General features: G+C 44.7%; 1 protein-coding gene across 2 annotated transcripts in view; it reads left to right on the plus strand.

The window, feature by feature from the left end:
• Nucleotides 1-1864: 1864 nt before the first annotated feature.
• DOP1B (DOP1 leucine zipper like protein B) overlaps nucleotides 1865-19580 on the plus strand; it is a 155950-nt gene continuing 138234 nt past the window's right edge. The window contains exons 1-2 of one of the 2 annotated variants that reach the window (XM_064279441.1): nucleotides 1865-1945; nucleotides 13588-13759. In XM_064279441.1, coding sequence (XP_064135511.1) covers nucleotides 13622-13759 — 138 coding nt within the window. In that variant the 5' untranslated portion in view covers nucleotides 1865-1945; nucleotides 13588-13621. Of the gene's footprint in view, nucleotides 2029-13587; nucleotides 13760-19580 lie in introns of both variants that reach the window. The other variant, XM_064279440.1, reaches the window with a different exon arrangement.

The raw sequence follows: 19580 nt of genomic DNA on the forward strand, positions 1-19580 counted from the left end.
GTATTACTTTAGAGAAAGGTGTTAGAACAAAGTTGTACATGGTTTTGACACAATAGACTAACTCTCCCCTTCTCTTTTTTTAAATGGTGCCTATTATAGGCAGTTCTTTCATCTTTAGTGGAGTGTGGAGTGTGGCTAGGATTTAAAGAAACTAAAAAAACTCACCTGTTTGCTGCCTTTGTTTTTGTAAAAAACAGATTTATCATATCTTCACTAGGAAATAAATTTTCATAAAATTCATTTTTTTTCCTGCTAAACGTGGCTCAATCCTTTAGTTTTTCTCTTGTTTCTATTTTATGACCATTCTTAAAATTGAGCATTACAGGATTTCCATCTGGGGTCCCTGGAATATGGCAAGTGGGGATGGCATCAGCAGCCTGGCTAGGCCAGGGGTCTAGCATCCCAAACATTAAAATATTCTTGGCCCTTTCCGAAGGTTATAGATGCCCTTGAGAATATGATAAACCACATACCCTTTCTCCAGAAAAATGTATGTACACAGAATGTTCTATATAATTTCTAAGTGTTCATAGACCCCCAACCCACCGCCGAAGCTCATCCATGGACTGCCTAGCCTTTGTGAATCCAGACTAGGCCTGTAAATTCCTAATGCACCACCAAACCAAACCTATTGCCGCCAAGTCGATTCTAATTCACAGCGATCCTATAGGACAGAGTAGAACTGCCCCATAAGGTTTCCAAGGATTGGCTCGTGGATTCAAACTGCCGACCGTTTAGGTAGCATCCGTAGCTCTTAACCATTGTACCACCAGGACTCCTCCTAATGGACCGTCATCAAAATTTTTTTTTTTCTTTTTTACAGAAATTACAATCCCAGTCAACAGGTGGCGCTGCTTCGACAGGCTGGGAGTCCCAGTTGGGGCAATCAGGATGGGCTGACGCTCAGGTGAACCCTGCCTGGGCTCCCACGCTCTCAAGGTGCGTCTCGCCCTGCAGTAGCCAGGCCAGGTTGGCGGGTGTGGACTGTCCTGGTCTGAAGGCTCGTGAGGACGAAGGAAGGGGTTAGGGTTTCTCTGAAAATACTCATAGTCTTTAGAGTAGACGTGAGGTTCCCCTTTCAAAGCCAGAGCCCACGTAACGAGTTCATTCCTGGGAGAAATAACCTCACCTTCGCCGCCGCCGAGGGTCGGAAAGGTGCGAGTGAGACCCGTGAGGACAGGGGCACCTTAACATAGGATCCGCGTCCTGAGCGAGTCCTGATGGAGAGGATGGGGTGAGCCAGTTGCCATGCGCCTTTCTTGGGCCCCACAACTCTCCTTGTCTGTAACTCCAAAGTCCCTCCAAGGGCCTATGCACGGGTGGACACCTTCAGCTGGCTGATTCAGTGACCGATGTCTCTCTCCATTCGGGTGCGTCGGGAGAGGCCCCGGTGAGAGGCAGGCGCTACCCCGCCCACCAGTGCCAGGCCTGCCCAGGAACCCCGCCGCTACAGCGGATGCGAGTGCTCCGCCTGAAACGATGCGCAAGACCCGGAACCTGCAAAAGACTCGCTCTCGGTACCCTGCATTTGCCAGTCGCCGGCCGTTCGGAGGATCCGCCCAGCGCGCCGAGGTCCCGCCCCCGAGCGCCGAGGTCCCGCCCCCGCGCGCCGAGGTCCCGCCCCCGCTCGCCGAGGACCCGCCTCTCGGTCTCACCCGCGAGCCGAAGTCACTCCTGCACGAGTCTAGGAACCGCCCCCTCGCGCTCTGAAAATCGACCTCCAAACCGCTCGCCCTTGCGCTGAGGATCCGCCTCCAGAGCCGGCCCCGCGCTCTTCGACTCTGCCGACCCCGCCCTCTCGCCGATGCCCCGCCTCTCGGCCCGCCCCGCGCGCCGAGGGCCGCCCCTTGTCTTAGCCCCGCCCCCGGAGCCGCGGCCGCTTGGACTCAGCTGGGGTGAGGCGCTTTCTGCGAGGTCCGGTCTCCGGGCGGCGTCGCAGCAGCGGGTCAGTCGGCTCTTGTTCCGCACTCGGGCGGGTTCCTCAGTGCCGCACGTGGGCGCGCCTGCCAAGGAGGGCCACCTCCGCCGGTAGGTCGGGCCCGCGCCTTGCCCCGCGTCTGCGCCCCCGGCCGCCGGGGAAGCCAGGGCGTCTCCTCTCCGCGGGCCAGCGAGCGGCTAGCGGTGTGGCGTCCCCACCCGGGTGTGGGGTCCGGGCGGCGCCGTGAGGGCGGCTCCGGGGTGCAGGTGGCTCCTAGGCCCGCGGCGCGCGCTGCTGCAGTGCAGGGGCGGCTCCAGCCGGAGACCCCCGAGAGTGCTCGGGGGGCTGGGTGGGGCCCCCTCGGGGTTCCTCCAGCTCCCGGCGGCCGGAGACCGCGGGGGAGGATGTACCGCCACTCCCGCTCCTGGCCGGCGCGCCTTTGTGGTCCGGCAGGTGGAGGTCAGGTCGGTCACGGCCGGTCCACCCTGCGCCTCGCCGGCTGACGGCCAAGAGGCTGCGCCTTTGTTTGCTCGTGCGGCCCTGGTCCGGGAGGAGGGCTGAGGACCGAGACCTGTGTACACGAAGGGCTTTACTGTGAGGGGGAAGACCCCGCGCCTCCTGGGCTGTCGCCAGAAGGAGGGCTCCGAGCCGCAGTGCGCGCGCTCTGGCCTCGCGTCTGCAGGGTTCCCCCCGCCCCGCAGCCAGCATGGCCCTTTAGCTTCCCCAAGTGCTCCTGCTTACAGAGGCTTGCCCCAAGTGTTTCCCTAATCTTGGGACAGCTGCCTGACCCTTGGGAAAGCCTTTGTAGGGTTTTTCTTGTGAGGTGTTGGAGGATCTCTTTCACCCTTACCCCAAACACAAAAGCCTGCCTCCACTGGGTGTCTTAAAATTTGTTTTCTACTTCAGTTTCATTACCACTCTGAAAGAGCAAATTCAAAATAATATGCCTTAGAGTTGGCTAAACTAATTGGTGATGTTTCTGTGCTGTGAACTAAAGGTCGTAAAAACCAAGCCCCGGTAAGGTAGAGTCATTCAGTGATTAAGCGCTCAGCTGCTAACCCAAAGGTCAACCGTCCTGAACCCACCAGCCACGCTGCAGGCGAAAGATGTCGCAGCCTGCTTCCATAAAGATCATAGCCTGGGAAACCTTTTGGGGCTGTTCTACTCTGTCCTGTAGTGTGGCTATGAGTCAGAAGGGTCGTTATCTGTTGGTAAATATTCTTGCTGATGGAATGGTGCCCATTTGTCAGTATTATCTCTGTGCTTATTTTCATCTAACTCAGATATGTGCCTTCATGTAAACATATTTACAATTAACTTCTCTCAGATCTGGCAGCTGGTTTTTCGCTTGGATTTGTATTGCTAAGTAGTGAAGAATGCATAAGGTGGGAGATTGTCTGCTGTTGTTTATTTTAAGGTGGATATAGAAAGTCGAATACCGCTTTGTTTATCTAATTGTTAGTAGGCTGTCTACTGTCAGTTTTACTGAGCTGTTAAATCTTTCACAGAAAAGGTATTCTGGATAGATTACATGATCATGGTCAAAAGATCTTTTTAAGGGCTGAACTATTAACTTTACTGGTAGCATAAAGTAGCAGAGACCCTGTGGCATCTTGCTGACCTGAACTGAAATCCTGGTTCTGCCAGCCGCTCCCTGTGTGACCTGGGCAGCTTTCTGAACAGCCTGATCCCCAATATCCTTGTCTTGGGGTTGATGATACTCATCTTGCAGGAAACCTGTGTGGTGCACGAGATGATGAATTTACTAACCCTTAACCCAGAAGAGTTGTTAAGTGGCATGATGTTGTTGTTAGTTGCTGTCCAGTTGATTCTGACTCATGGCCACCCATGTGTGCAGAGTAGAAATGCTCCATAGAGTTTTCAAGGCTGTGACCTTTCAGAAGCCAGTCGCCAGGCCTGTCGTCCCAGATACCTCTTTTGGCTAGTAGTCAAGTGTTTTAACCATCTGTGCCACCCAGGAACTCCCTAGGATAATTGTAAATGCCCTGTACGGTGGTGGGGGGATGGGGAGGTGACTCACTTGAATGACTACTTATGAACTTCTCCCCTGTGCTGTTACTTACACCAAATAGTATTTTCTTAATATAACTAACTGGGACATTGGACGGTTCCAGTTACCTACCCCTCTCTGGCCGTTCTTTCTCCTTGCCATGAGCAGTGGTTTCCCTTTGCCACCCCACCTCCTGAGCACACACGTTATCTCCAGTGAGACTCTCTTCCTGCTAGCTCCAGCCACTCACACCTGCGGACCTGGAGAACTCCCCTGCCAGCAGCTGGGTTTCCTCTTGCCAGCCTCAGACGGTTATTTCAGCCCTCCCTCAGTCACTGTGGGTGGGATATTAAATGGAAATGACGTATTTAGGTATTCTCTCCCTTATTAGGCTGCCAACTCTTTGAGAGTAGGAACTCTCTTATTCATATCTCTCTCCCAGCGATTAGGCTCTTCATGGGGTAAACAGACTATATGTGGAGTACTGGACTTGCTCAGAGACCCCGTAAATTTCCCGAAAAAGATGCCATGGATGGTTTTGTTTGATATGCCAACTTTTTCTTATGCCTTTACTAGGCAGAGTAAACAAACTACCATCTCTCACCATTACCACCCTTCTTCTGAAATATTTTCACCAAGTGTGAAGGATATTATTTCAGAAAAAGGGCCAGGCCTTTCCAAGAATGAGTTACCAATCTTATTTTGCTTGTGTGCATGTATAAAAAGGAAACCCTGGTGGCGCAGTACTTAAGTGCTCAGCAAAAGGTCAGCAGTTTGAACCCACCACCCGCTCCAAGGGAGAAAGATGTGGCAGTCTGCTGCCATAAAGATTACCCTTGGAAACCTTATGGGGCAGTTCTACTCTGTGCTGTAGGGTCGCTATGGGTTGAGGTCAACATGATGGCAGTGGGTTTGGGTTTTTTGGCGGGGGTGGAGTATGTGTAAATCAGTTTTTTGCAGAGAGGCTCAGCATGTGCAAAGGCTCTGAAGGGGATGAGTCTGATTTCTTAGGGCAGTGAGGAGAGAGGTGTGGGCCAGAAGACAAGTTTGGATTGATTGCAGATTTAATGGACAGAGTTTTAAACATGGTGGTAGTTGTTGTTAGCTGCCATCAAGTTGACCCCCGACCCATGGTGACCCCATGCACAACAGGACAAAATGCATGCTGTGGGAGACACAAAGTGGCACTCTAGCAGAAGAAAGAAGTTTGTCTCTTTCAGCGTACAATTCAGAGGTGTCCAAAGAATACTGTCAAAGTCAAGTGTGATTTTTTTTTTACTTTTGAAGACCTCATTTGCTCTTCATTTATATTGTGATTCCATTAAAATAACTACATGTAAAACTCCAGGAAGCCTCAAACTGGGAAATCAATATTTACAAATGTTTTCGAAATCAAGCTGATAATTTTAAAAAGGTACAACTCAGAACAGCATAGAGCAATAAACAGGTAAAAAAGATTTAATCCAGTTTTGTGAATCTGACTTCTTCCATTGAACGTAGTATTTGTATGTCTGGCTGCTTCTACTGAGCATAGTATTTTCAAAGTCCATTCTACCACTTGACTTCAGGAAGATAGCACGTGGTGGTGGTGGTTGTTAAGTGCCATTGAGTTGGTTCCAACTCATAGTGACCCTGTGTACAACAGAACAAAACACTGCCCTGGCCTGTGCCATCCTTACATCATTGTTGTACTTGAGCCCACTGTTGCAGCCCCTGTGTCAATCCATCTCATTGAGGGTCTTCCTCTTTTTTGCTGATCCTCTACTCTACCAAGCATGATGTCCTTCTCCAGGGACTGATCCCTCCTGATAGCATGTCCAAAGTATGTGAGACGAAGTCTCGGCAACTTTGCTTCTAATGAGCATTCTGGTTGTACTTCTTCCAAGACAGATTGGTTTGTTCTTCTGGCAGTCCATGGTATAGTAAGTATTCTTCACCGACACCGTAATTCAGAAGCATCAGTTCTTCTGTGGTCTTCCTTATTCATTGTCCAGCTTTCACATGCACATGAGGCGATTGAAAACACCGTGGCTTGGATCAGGCGTGCACTTCAAAGAGGTCTTTTGCAGCAGATTTGCCCAATGCAGTGCGTCTTTTGATTTCTTGACTGCTGCTTCCATGGCTGTTGATTGTGGATCCAAGTAGAAAAAAATCTTGACAACTTCAGTCTTTTCTCCATTTATCATGATGTTGCTCATTGGTCCAGTTGTGAGGATTTTTGTTTTCATTACGTTGAGGTGTAATCCATACCGAAGGCTGTGGTCTTTGATCTTTATAAGTAAGTGCTTCAAGTCCTCTTCACTTTCAATAAGCATGGTTGTGTTATCTGCATAACGCAGGTTGTTAATGAGCCTCCCTCCAATCCTGATGCTGCATTCTTCTTCATATAGTCCAGCTTCACAGATTATTTGCTCAGCATGCAGATTGAATAAGTATGGTGACAGGATACAACTCTGATGCATACCTTTTCTGATTTTAAACTACGCAGTATTCCCTTGTTCTTTTCAAACGACTGCCTCTTGGTCTAAGGACAAGTTCCTCATGAGCACAATTAAGTGTTCTGGAATTCTTATTCTTCGCAGTGTTACACATAATTTGTTATAGCCTACACAGTTGAATGCCTTTGCATAAACAAAACATGGGTAAACATTTTTCTGGTGTTCTCTGCTTTCAGCCAGGATCCATCTGACATCAGCAGTAATATCCCTCATTCCATGTCCTCTTCTGAATCTGGCTTGAATTTCTGGCAGCTCCCTGTCGATGTACTGCTGCAACCCTTTTGAATTATCTTCAGCAAAATTTTACTTGTGTGTGATGCTAATGATCTTGTTCAATAATTTCCACATTCTGTTGGATCACCTTTCTTTGGAATGTGTACAAATAAGGATCTCTTCCAGTTGGTTGGCCAGGTAGCTGTCTTCCAGATTTCTTGGAATAGATGAGTGAGGACTTCCAGTTTCCAGCACTGCATCCGTTTCTTAAAACATCTTAATTGGTATCCCATCAATTCCTGGAGCCTTGTTTTTTGCCAGTGCTTTCAGTGCAGCTTGGATCTCTTCCTCCAGTACCGTTGGTTCTTGCTCATATGCTACCCCCTGAAATGAGTAAATGTCAGACAGTTCTTTATGGTGCAGTGACTCCGTGTATTCCTTCCATCTGCTTTTGATCCTTCCTGTGTTGTTCAATGTTATCTCTATAGGATCCTTCAGTATTTCAACTCAAGGCTTGAATTTTTTCTTCAGTTTTTTTCAGCCTGAGAAATGCCAAGCATATTCTTCCCTTTTGGTTTTCTTTGCACATTTCATTGTAATACTTTGTCTTCTCAAGCCACCCTTTGAAATCTTCTGCTCAGCTCTTTCATAGTTTCTTCTTAAGAGTCTCTTCCGACGTACATTTGGGTCTTTCCTTTCTTTCCTGTCTTTTTTTCCTTTTTAATCTTTTAAGTTAGATTTATTGAAGTATAATTTGTATAACAGTAAAATTCACCCTTTTTAAGTACACAACCTTACCTATTTTGACAGTTCTACAAATTTATCATATAGTCCCGTAACTACTTCGGTAATCAAAATATAGAACATTTCCATGACTCCAAAAGTTCTCTTATGTCTCTTTGTTAGTTAAAACTGCCTCCCTATCCCTAGCTCTTGGCAACCACTGATCCACATTCTGTCCTTATAGTTTTGCATTTTCCAATTTGCTAAAGAAGTGGAATCACACATTATGTAGCCTTTTGAGTCCAGTTTATTTCAGTTAGTATACTCCATTTGCGATTCACCTATGTTGTTGAAGTTATTAGTAATTCATTTGACCCAGTCACTGAAACAATGGACTCAAACGTCCAAAGTCGTGAAGACGGTACAGGACTGGGCAACGTTTTAGTTCTGTTATCTGTGAGGTCACTGTGAGTGGAAGCTGACTGAATGGCACCACACAACAACAACATTTGCTTTTATTGATAAGTAATATGCCACTGTATAGGTGTATCACAACTTGTTTATCTGTTTACCTGCTAGTGAACATTTGAATTGTTTCCAGTTTTTTGCAATTATGAATAAAGCTGCTATAAACATTCACATACAGGCATTTGTATAACCACATAGTTTTATTTCTTTTGGATAAATACCTTGGGGTGATGTTGTTGGATTTTCTGCTAAGTGTATGTTTAACACCAGAAGAAAGAGCCAAGCTATTTTTCAATTTGTTGTATCATTTTGCATTCCTACCAGCAAGATGTGTAAGTCCTAGTTGCTCCATACCTTTGCCTGAAGTTGATGCTGTTTTTCCTTAATATTTTTTATGGTTATGGGTGTGTAATGGTATCTCACTTTGATTTTAATTTACATTTCCATAATAACAAATGGTATCAATAATTTTTCATGCGCTTATTTGACATCTGTATATATCTTTCCTGTCTTTTTAATGACCGTTTGCTCTCTTCATGTGTGATGTCGTTCCAAAACTCATCTGGTTTTTGGTCATTAATGTTCAATGCATCACATCTGTTCTTGAGGTGGTCTCTAAGTTCAGGTGGGATATACTCAGGGTCATACTTTGGCTCTCCTGGACTTGCTCTAATTTTTTTCAACTTCAACCTGAACTTGCGTGTGCATCTGTTCCACAGTTGACCCCGACCTTGCTCTAACTGATGATATTAAGCTTTTCCATAGTCTCTTTCCACAGATGTAGTCAATTTGATTCCTGTGTATTCCATGTGGTTAAGCCTTCTTAAACTGCTTCTAACATCCCAGTTACTAGTCTAAATATCTGGATGGAATGAAACATATTTGAAGGTTTTTACCAAGAAAAAAGAATATATAATAACTAATCCAAGGGCATTTCAAATAACTGTTTTCCCTCACTGCCCTATGCCATCCCCACGATGGGTTGTGGATCAGGCCATTATGATCCATAGGATTTTCACTGGCTGATTTTCAGAAGTACATTGCTACACCTTTCATCCTAACTCATCTTAGGCCGGAAGCTCCGCTGAAACCTCTTCAGCATCATAGCAACACACAAGCCTCCGCTGATAGATAGGTGGTAGCTGCCCATGAGGTTCCGGGAATCGAACCTTGGTCTCACATGGAAGAGTAGAATTCTACCCTGGTAATATGCTTTAATGTAGATTTTAAGAGGATTTATTGGAGTGCTGTGTGAAAATAGATAGAGAGGTGCAAGAATGAAAGAGAACTGTTCAGGAGACTTCTGCAAACTTGCAGGTTAAAGTTGCCTTGCACAAAGTGGTGGCAGTAGAGATGGAGAGCAATCAAGAGGACACGTGTTTTGGAAGAAGAACTAACTGGTCTTGGATAGAGTGTGGCAGGTGAGGAGAAGAAAGTACAGCGTGACATCAAAAGTGTCATGGATGATGGAACCATTTTCTGAGAAGGGGAAAAGACTGGACAAGGAGCACATTGAGCAGGTGGAATTGAGTGTTTAGGTTTCCTTTTTTTTAAATAGCCTTATTAAAATATACTTTACATAAAAAAAAATTTTTTTTTATACCATAGCATTAATTCTTTTAAGTATACAATACAAAGATTTCTAGCAAATTTACAGAATTATTTAACCATCACCACAATCTAATTCTGGCACATTTTCGTTACCCCTAAAAGTCCTCTTGTGCGTATTTGCATTTACTCCCGGTATCCACCCTCAATCCTTCCTGTTGCCATCAAGTCGATTCCAACTCTTAGGACCCTATAGGACAGAGTAGAACTGCCCCATAGGGTTTCCAAGGAGCACCTGGTGGATTTGAACTGCCGGCTTTTTAGTTAACAGCCATAGCTCTTAATCGCTGTGCCGCCAGGGTCTCCCACCAATCCTTTGGCAACCACTAATCTACTTGGTATCTCTGTAGATTGGCTTATTCTGGTCATTTCATATATATGGCATCAGTATGTGGTCTTTTATGCCTGGCTTCTTCTACTGAGCATAATATTTTCAAGATCCATTCATGTGGTAGAATGTATCAGTATTTCATTCTTTTTATTGCTGAATAGTACTCTCTGAATGGATACTTGAGAGTCTAGTTTTGGGCACATTAAGCTTGAGATACCTGTGCCACATCCAGGTGGAGAGGTCAAGTAGATATTTGGATGAGTCTAGACCTCAGCATGGGATGTTGGGCCAACAGGATAAATCTGCGAATCATTATCAGGAGGAAGGTATTTTCAAGTTATAGGAAGGGAGATATCACTGAGGATAAAGAGAGGAAGAGATCCCAAGGCTTGGTGCCATGGAATGCCAACATATGGCATTTGGGCAGAGAACGATGAGCCTGCACAGGAGAAGGAGCTGCAGAGAGGTAGATGGGAAACCACCTCAGGGGCTGGTGGGGCCTGTGGAGTGTGTGGGCCGAGAGGAGGCTATTTTGAAAAGGAGAAAGTGCCTGCTGTCGTGTCCTGCTGTGCAGTAAAGTGAGGAAATGCGAGAGACCAATGGAGTTGGCAACTTGAATGTTGTGGTAGTCTTGACAAGAACGTTGGGGTGGTGGAAGCCCATGGAAGCAACAGTCAAGAAATCAAATGACACATAGCATTGGGTAGATCTGCTGCAAAAGACCTCTTTGAAGTGTTAAAAAGCAAAGATGTCACTTTAAGGACTACTGTGCAGCTGATCCAAGCCATAATATTTTCAATCACCTTATATGCATGTGAAAGCTGGACGATGAATAAGAAAGACCAAAGAAGAACTGATACCTTTGAATTATGGTGTTAGCGAAGAATATTGAATATACCAGGAACTGCCAGAAGAACAAAGGTGTCTTGGAAGAATACAGCCAGAATGCTTCTTAGAAGCAAGGATGGTGAGCCTTTGATACACATACTTTGGATATGTTATCAGGAGGGACTGGTCCCTGGAGACGGACATCATGCTTCGTAAAGTAGAGGGTCAGAGAAAAAGAGGAAGACCCTCAGCAAGATGGATTGACACAGTGGCTGCCACAATGGGGTCAAGCATAACAACGATTGTGAGGATGGTGCAAGACCAGGCAGTGTTTTGTTTTGTTGTACATAGGGTCTCTATGAGTCGGAACCGACTCCATGGCACCTAAAAAACAACACGTCATTTAGCCTCATATATCAATCAAGATTGTGTTTGGTATGTGACAGAAAATCTGATTGAATGGTGAATTAGCTCTCATGTGAGGAAAATGTATTCATTCCAGTGGTAGGGCATCCAGGGTTGGCAGGTGCCTTCCTAATGCTATACAGGACCTCAGCTGCTTCTCTTTCCACTCAGCCGTCCTTGGTGTGTGACTTCTGACCTCATGTGTGTTTCCTTGTGATTGCAAGAAGTGGTTTCACCTTTGTTCCAGGCAGAAAGGGGAAGGGTGAAGGGCAAAAGGCCCATGCTAGTAGGCGTCTGCTTCCTTTCAGACAGCTTTCTGTAGTCCCCACCTTCGAGCTTCTACTTGCATCTCATTGTCCAGAACTGTCACATGGTGACCAGGCTATGGGCGGGGCGGGGGGGGTGTGGCTGGGAACTGTAGTTTGAACTGTGCACACTGCTGCTCTGAACAACATTAAACCCATTGCTGAGTCGATTCTGACTCATAGCCACCCTATAGGACAGAGTAGAACAGCCCCATAGGGTTTCCAAGGCTGTAATCATTATGGAAGCAGACTGCCATGTCTTTCTTCCACAGAGTGACTGGTGGGTTTGAACTGCCAACCTTTTAGTTACCAGCCAAGCTCCTAACCACTGTGCAATCAGGGATCCTTACAACAACATTAGGGCTGCAATATTACCAGGATTTCCTAGGTGATACAAATGGTTAACCAAAAGGTAGGTGGTTCATATCACCCAGAGGTGCCTCAGAAGAAAGGCCCGGCAATTTACTTTTGAAAGATCACCACCATTTAAAACCCTATGGAAAGATTTTCCTCTGACACACATGGGGTCACCATGAGTTGGAATCAGCTTGACAGCAACCTGTTCGGTTTGTTATTATTATTATTAGGGGGACAAGGAATTATGGTTAGGTGACTGGCACACTTTATATAGAACTTAATCAGATGAAGACTAAGGAAGGGAAGGAAATTAAAACACCAAAGCATTAATTTTGAGAAGATGCTAAAATATGGGATTTGGTGACAGATCAAGGGATCAAGTCAGCATTCCTGCAGCTTGTGGAGCATTTTTCAGAGTTGTAACTTGTTTGAATAGACTGATAGGTTGATCTTCAGACTTTTTGTTTAGAAGAATTGTGCAGAAAGGGCATAGCTTGAAATAAGCATACATATGCCTTTATAATGTACAAACGATGGGTGTTTTAAAAAACTCGAATCCATCCAGCATTTCATGTTCTCTGTTTCCTTTTGTCATACTGGGGATAAAAGTTTTTTTAAAAAAGCAAATAGCTGGCTCTCAGAGTTGGGATTAGATGGTCTACATCTCCGTCTTTATATTGGCTGCCGTGGTTCATGTGTAATGAATGCATCTAGCCATAAAGGAAAAATAAAAGAACCCAATAAAGAATGTACATGGGCAAGAAGGCTAGACTGGTGATTGCCTGGACGGTGGTAAGCACACCCAACATCTAGATGGGGCAGTGGTGGTTCACTGGTAGAACCTCTCCTTCCATGTGGGAGACCAGGTTCAGTTTTCGGCTAATGCACCTCAAGCAGAGCCACCACCCGTCTGTCGGTGGAGGCTTGCATGTTGCTCTGATGCAGAACGGGTTTCAGTGGAGCTTCCAGACTAAGACGGACTAGGAAGAAAGGCCTGGGAATCTACTTTGAAGAATCAGCTGGTGGTCACTGTGAGTCAAGGACCGACTCCATGGCAGCCGGCAACAACAAACATCCCGGCTGTACATCCAATGAGGGCATCACCTGATGGGGGCCCTGGGGGGCTTAGTGACAGAACAGGCACCAGCTGGCTATCCAGCAACGCTGCTGTCAGACACTTCACCCTCCAGCCTTTATCTTTTTTTTTTTATGCCGTTTATTGTTTTTTTCATCCAATTTTCTTGTAGAATATTTCCAATCCTCTCCCCCGCTCTAGTTATAGAGAATTGAATTCCTAATAGACGGTTCAAGTTAAGAACCTGTTTTTGTTGTTGTTGTGTGCTGTAGAGTTGATGCAGACTCGTAACAACCCTATAGGACAGAGTAGAGCTGCCTCACAGGGCTTCCTTGGCTGTAATCTTCATGGAAGCAGGTCACCAGGTCTTTCTCCTGCGGAGCCGCTGGTGGGTTCAAGCATCTAACCTTTCAGTTAGCAGCTGAGCACTTACCTACTGTGTCACCAAGGCTCCTTATTAAGAGCATAGAGACTTCCTTTTCCTGGCTTTACAAATGCCCAAAGATGGGAGGGGCCATCTGCATTCGGATTGGCTAAGTAGGAACAATATGTCGCTAGCACCTTTGAGGCTTCACGCCTATAATTAATTTCATCAGTTCAGCGTGACCTCAGCTTTGTTGCTTCCTTCTGCCCTGTCCTTGTGTCGCTGTCAGACCCAGTGAGGGCAGGAACTCTTTATGTTTTATCTGCCACTGTGCCTGGCTCAGAGGTCTTGATAAATATTTGAGTTGGATCGTCAAGCGAGGTTGTGGACGTGAGTGTTTGCGGAAACCTGTCTCCTGTGGCTCCGGGTTGGAAACAGTTTAGCTCCTGGAATAGTTCACTTATTTGTTTATTTTTTGATTAGCTTTTAGATCCTTTCTCTGCTGTGAGAATGTAAGATGGATCCAGAAGAGCAGGAGCTATTGAATGACTACCGATACAGAAATTACTCTTCCGTGATTGAAAAGGCCTTAAGAAATTTTGAGTCATCAAGTGAGTGGGCGGATCTCATCTCTTCCCTCGGCAAGCTCAACAAGGTATGTGGGGCGGATGTTGTTGGGATTGCAGGAACGTGGGGACACAGTTGTCTTTCTGTTATTACGAGTAATTCATGCTGATTATAACAATTAGAAAACACAGATAAGAAAAATTACCCATGATTCTGTCACCCAGAGTTACCCATTGTTAACTTATCCTCGTAGATACATCCTTCCAGCTTTTTTTTTTTCCTGAGCCTAGAATTATAGTGCAGTTGATAGAATAGCTGACGAGTTTTTTCTCACTAATATTTATGGCTAAACAGATAAAATTGTCAAATCAGTTATTTGGAGATTAAACTATTTTTTATGTGAAAAGAACAGTTGCTGTCAAGTTGATGCCAACTCACAGTGGCCTCACATGTGTCAGTGTAGCACTGTGCTCCATAGAGTGTTCAGTGGCTGATTTTTTGGATGTAGATTGCCAGGCTTTTCTTCTGAGGCACCTCTGGGTAGACTCAAGCCTCCAACCTTCCGTTTGGCAGCTGAGTGCATTAACTGTTTACACTACCCAGGGACTTGTTTTTTTTTAATGTACTGCCTAGGATTTTGACTGCCTTTGCTCTGTTGGTCTGTTTTTTTTCACCGTTTTGCCACTGATGGTTAACTTCTAGAAGAATAAAGGGCCAGGTAAATATTGAAATTGCCAAAACAGTGCGTGTGTGTGGATGCATGTGCACGTGTGCACGTGCACAGGGTTTGGACAGGGATAAACCGGCAGGTCTAGGAAGACCGAAACTCTGGTTAAATGTGGGTTTGATCTTTGTTCTTTCTCTTCTGGTTCCTGGACTCTTGGGTTATTGAGAGTTCCCTCTAGATGGGATCATTATATCTTCCATCCTGCCTAGAAGGGGAATGACAGAGTAATTCTTAAGCGCTCAGATGACCGACGTGGCACGTGGGTAGAAGATACCCTGGGCTTGATGAGGCTGTGCCTGGCTCTGTTGTTAGCTGGCCAGTATTCCTGGCTTTGATACCTGGCTTTGGATCCAGAGCACCAGGTGGGAGTTGGGAAATGCCCAGTTCTTCTCTGCAGAGCTCAAGTCCCAGGTCAGAGGCACGGAGGGGCTCTAATAAACCTCGCTGAAGAGAAGGCGTTACCCCATTTATGCCTGCAAGGAACAGGGATGAGTGAAGGATGCCAGTAGCCTGACCTGGTGCAGTGCCCAGCAGCAGTCCAGCAGTGACCACCAGAAAGCCCTGAGAGATGGGTGTCAGGCTCAGCAGAGGGAGGTGGTTATTACAGGCTGTGGCTAGGAAACTGCTCGGCCTACTGCAGCGTGTCTTTACAACATGCAAATATCATGGCTGGCTGCTGGCTGGGAGGCATAAATGTATACTTCCAAGGTCTTCCTTTAAAACTGGCAGTGAGAGTTTGAGAATTCTTTGGTTATGCAACTCAAATGCAGGAATTCTCAAGCTGTATATAATATTCACTGACTTGAATAAAAGGTTATTTTTTCAGGGGCAGTGGGACATAGAATGGATGGAGGTACATTCAAGTTCTGAGTGTTATAGTACTCGGCTCTCCTGGAGTATAAAAGCAGCATGTTTTTGTGGGGGAGGCATGGTCCATTCTTTTTCTTTTTTAATTGATGTGAAATTTACATAATGTGTTGTTAGGTGCCCTTGTGTCAGTTGAGACTCATAATGACCTTATGAATAACAGAATGAAATGTTGCCTGGTCTTGCACCATCCCATTGTTGCACCCACTGTGTCAGTCTACCTCATTGAGGGTCTTGTTTTTTGCTGACCTCTGTTTTACCAAGCATGATGTCTTTCTTCAGGGACTGGTGCCTCTTGATAACGTGTCCAAAGTCAGTGACATAACATAAAAGTTGCCATTTTAGCTATTTTAAAGTGTACTGTTCCGCGGCTTTTAGTGCATTCACGGTGTTATATAACCATCACCACTCTCTGTTTCCAGAACATTTTCGTCATCCCAAAAGGAAACCCCACATCCATTAAACAGTTACTCCCTGTTTCCCTCTCCGCCCAGCCCCTGGCAACCACTAACCTGCCATCTGTCTCTATAGATTTGCCTATCCTTGATATTTCATATAAATGGAGCCTTTTTTGGCGTGTGTATATGTATTTTTTTGTGTGTGTGTGTATGTATATACACACACACCCCTACATATACATGTACACATATATCCCAAACCCCACTGCCGTCGAGTTGATTCCAACTCATAGCGACCTTATAGGGTTTCCAAGGCTGTAAATCTGCTGTGCAACTGGGGCTCTTTATATATGTATGTATGTGTATGTATATATATAGATAGATAAATGCATGTGTGTGCGTGTGTGTATATGTATATATAGTTGTTGTTAGGTGCTGTCAAGTCGGTTCTGACTAATAACAACAGATTGAAACACTCCTTGGTCCTGCTGTGTGTGTATGTATGTGTGTGTGTGTGTGTATATAAATATACGTAGTCCCTCAGTATCCGGGGGGATTGGTTCCAGGACTCCTGTGGATACCAAAATCCACGGATGCTCAAGTTTCTTATCTAAAATGGCATAGCCTCCCATATACTTTAAATCATCATCTCTAGATTACTTATAATACCTAATGCAGCATAAATGCTACGTACATAGTTGTCGTACAGTACCGTATTGTTTAGTGAATCCTGACAAGAGGCGAACGGTGCTCAAACACCAAGTCTGGAGAGAGACTGAGGATCCGTGAGATGGTGGGAGGCTACAGCAGGGTTTGCCTAAACCTCACTTCCTTCAAAGTGCAGTGCTCGATACGCAGTAAATTCAAGTTTTGCTTTTTGGAACTTACTTTTATTTTTCCAAATATTTTCGATCCACTGTCAGTTGAATCTGAGGGTGCAGAACCCGAGGATGTGAAGGGCCAACTGTATGTATACATTGCATGTTTTGTGTTAAATATGTAAACTTTTTATGAAATAAATATGTATACGTGTGTATGCATGTGTGTATATATATGAGTATATATATAATATACATATATATAACAGAACATACTGTTTCAACATATTTTTACATACACAATTCAGTGACATTGAATATATGACCTTTTGTGTCTGACTTATTTCACTCAGCATGATGTTTACAAGGTTTGTCCATGTTGTGGCCTGCACGAGGACTTCATTTCTCTTTACGTCTGAATAATATTCCACTGTATGTGTACACCACATTTTGTTTAGCCAGTCTTCTGTTGATGGACATTAAGTGGTTTCCACCTTTTGGGTATTGTGAATTGTGTTGCTGTGAACATCCATGTACAAATTTTTATGTGAACAGAAGTTTTTTGATCTTTTGGATATATACCTAGGAGTGTAATTGGTCTATGGTAGGAAACTGGTGGCGTAGTGGTTAAGTGCTATGGCTGCTAACCAAAGGGTCAGCAGTCCGAATCCCCCAGACACTCCTTGGAAACTCTATGGGGCAGTTCTACTCTGTCCTCTAGGGTTGCTATGAGTCGGAATCGACTCGACGGCCCTGGGTTTGGTTTTTAGTTTTTTTAGTTCTATGCTTAACTTTTTGAGGAACCACCAAACTGTTTTGGACAGTGGCTGCACCATTTTGCATTTCCACTAGCAATGTATGATGGTTTTGATTTATTCACACCCTTGCCAACACTTGTTCTTTTCCATTTTTTTTATAATTGCCGTCCTAACGAGTGAAAAGTGGCATTTCATTGTGGTTTGATTTGTATTTTCCTGATGGTTAGTGGTGTTAAGTATCTTTTCATGGGCTTATTGCCAACTTGTATATCTTCTTTGGAGATTCAGATCCTTTGCCCATTTTTTAAAATTGTTTTATTGTGGTACAAATATATATGACAAACATTTGCCAAGTCAACCTTTTTACATGTACAGTTTAGTGACATCGATTATGTTCATCACCTTGTACAACCTTACCACCATCCTTTTCCAAATTATTCCACCACCCTGAAGAGAAACTCAGCGCTCCTTAAGCAAAGACTTCCCTCTGTTCCTTCTCCCTTTCACTGCTGGCAACCACTAATAAACTTCAGTTTCTACGTTGCTGTCGTTGGTAGGTGGCGTTGGGTCAGTTCTGACTCACGCGACCCTGTGTAAAGCAGAACGAGACGCTGCCCAGCCCTACGCCATCCTGATAGTCATCGCTACCTTTGAGTCCATCGTTGCAGCCACTGTGTCAGTCTTCCTTTTTTTCTCTGACCTTTTACTTTACTAAGCTTGATGTCCTTCTACAGGAATGGTTCCCTCCTGCTAACACGTCCAAAGTACACAAGCCGAAGTCTGGCTGTCCTCTCTTCTAAGGAACATTCTGGCTGTACTTCCTCCAAGGCAGGTTTATTTGTTCTTCTACTGGTCCATGGCGTGTTCAGTATTCTTTGCTGACACCGTAATTCAAAGGTATCAACTCTTCCAGTGCAGTGGCTAAGAGTTCGACTGCTAACCAAAAGGTCGACCGTTTGAGTTCACCAGTCGCTCCTTGGAAACCCTATGGGGCAGTTCTACTCTAGCCTATAGGGTCGCTGTGATTGGAGTCAACTTGATGGTAGTAGGTTTTGTTTGGTTTTTAATTCTTCTTCGGTCTTCTTATTCATAGTCCAGCTTTCGTATGCATATAAGGTGATGGAAAATATCATGGCGTGGGTCAGGCACACCTTAGTCCTCATGGTGACATCTTTATTTTTCAGCACTTTAAAGAGGTCTTTTGCAGCAGATTTGCCCAATGCAATCTGTTGTTTGATTTCTTGACTGCTGCTTCCATGGGTGTTGGTTGTGGATCCAACTCAAAATCCTTGACAACTTCAATATTTTTTTCCATTTATCATGTTGTTGCTTATTGGTCCAGTTGTAAGGATTTTGTTTTCCTTATGTTCAGGTGTAATCTCTACAGGTATAGTCTCTATACATTTGCCTGTTTCATATAAGTGGGATCGTACACTATTTGTCCTTTTGTGATTGACTTATTCAGCAAAATATTTTCAAGGTTCACGCACGGTATAGCATGTGTCAAAAATTAATTTCTCTTTATGGCTGAGTAATATTCTGTGTATGTATATACCATGTGTTGTTTATCCATTCATCAGCTGATGGACATTTAGGTTATTTCCACCTTTTGGCCATTGTGAACAGTGCTGCAGTGAACGTTTTTGCCTGCATTCCTGCTTTCAGTTCTTTTGGATGTATACCTAGGATTGGAATTACTGGGTCATGCAGTAAGTCTATGTTGAACTTTTTGAGGAACCACCTGTGATGGTTAAGGTCGTGTGTCAACTTGCCTGGGCCGTGATTCTCAGTGGTGTGGCGGTTAGGATGTAGTTTAACAATTATGTAATAATGTAATCACCTTAATGATGAGATCAGATATAATGTAATAATCTCCATGATGAGATCTGTTACAAGCAGATCTGTTACAAGAGGGTTTCTTTGGGGGTGTGGCCTGTATCCAATATATATGGACTTTCTGGCAAAGCTCACTGGCTTCTGCTTGCTTTGGATCTTGGATCCGGCTCATCATCATCCAACCTCTGGTTTTTGGAACTAGCAGCATACCTGTAGATCATGGGATTTGTCAGCCTCCACAGCCTCTGAGGCTGTGGCCTGCTGACTGACCTGCAGATCTTGGGTTCGTCAGCCCCTGTCCCTGCAGCTACATGAGCCAGGAGAAGTTTCCAGCCAGATGCCTGACCAACAGACTTACCAGTCTCTACAACCACATGTGTCATTTCTTTGAGATAAGTCTCTCTCTACATATATACAGTTTTTTACATATATATAAATATATATACAACTATATATACGAATTTACATACGACGTATGTGTATGTATGTATATATTTATATATAT

This window comes from Loxodonta africana, chromosome 2 (assembly GCF_030014295.1).
Source record: "Loxodonta africana isolate mLoxAfr1 chromosome 2, mLoxAfr1.hap2, whole genome shotgun sequence".
Taxonomy (NCBI): domain Eukaryota; kingdom Metazoa; phylum Chordata; class Mammalia; order Proboscidea; family Elephantidae; genus Loxodonta; species Loxodonta africana.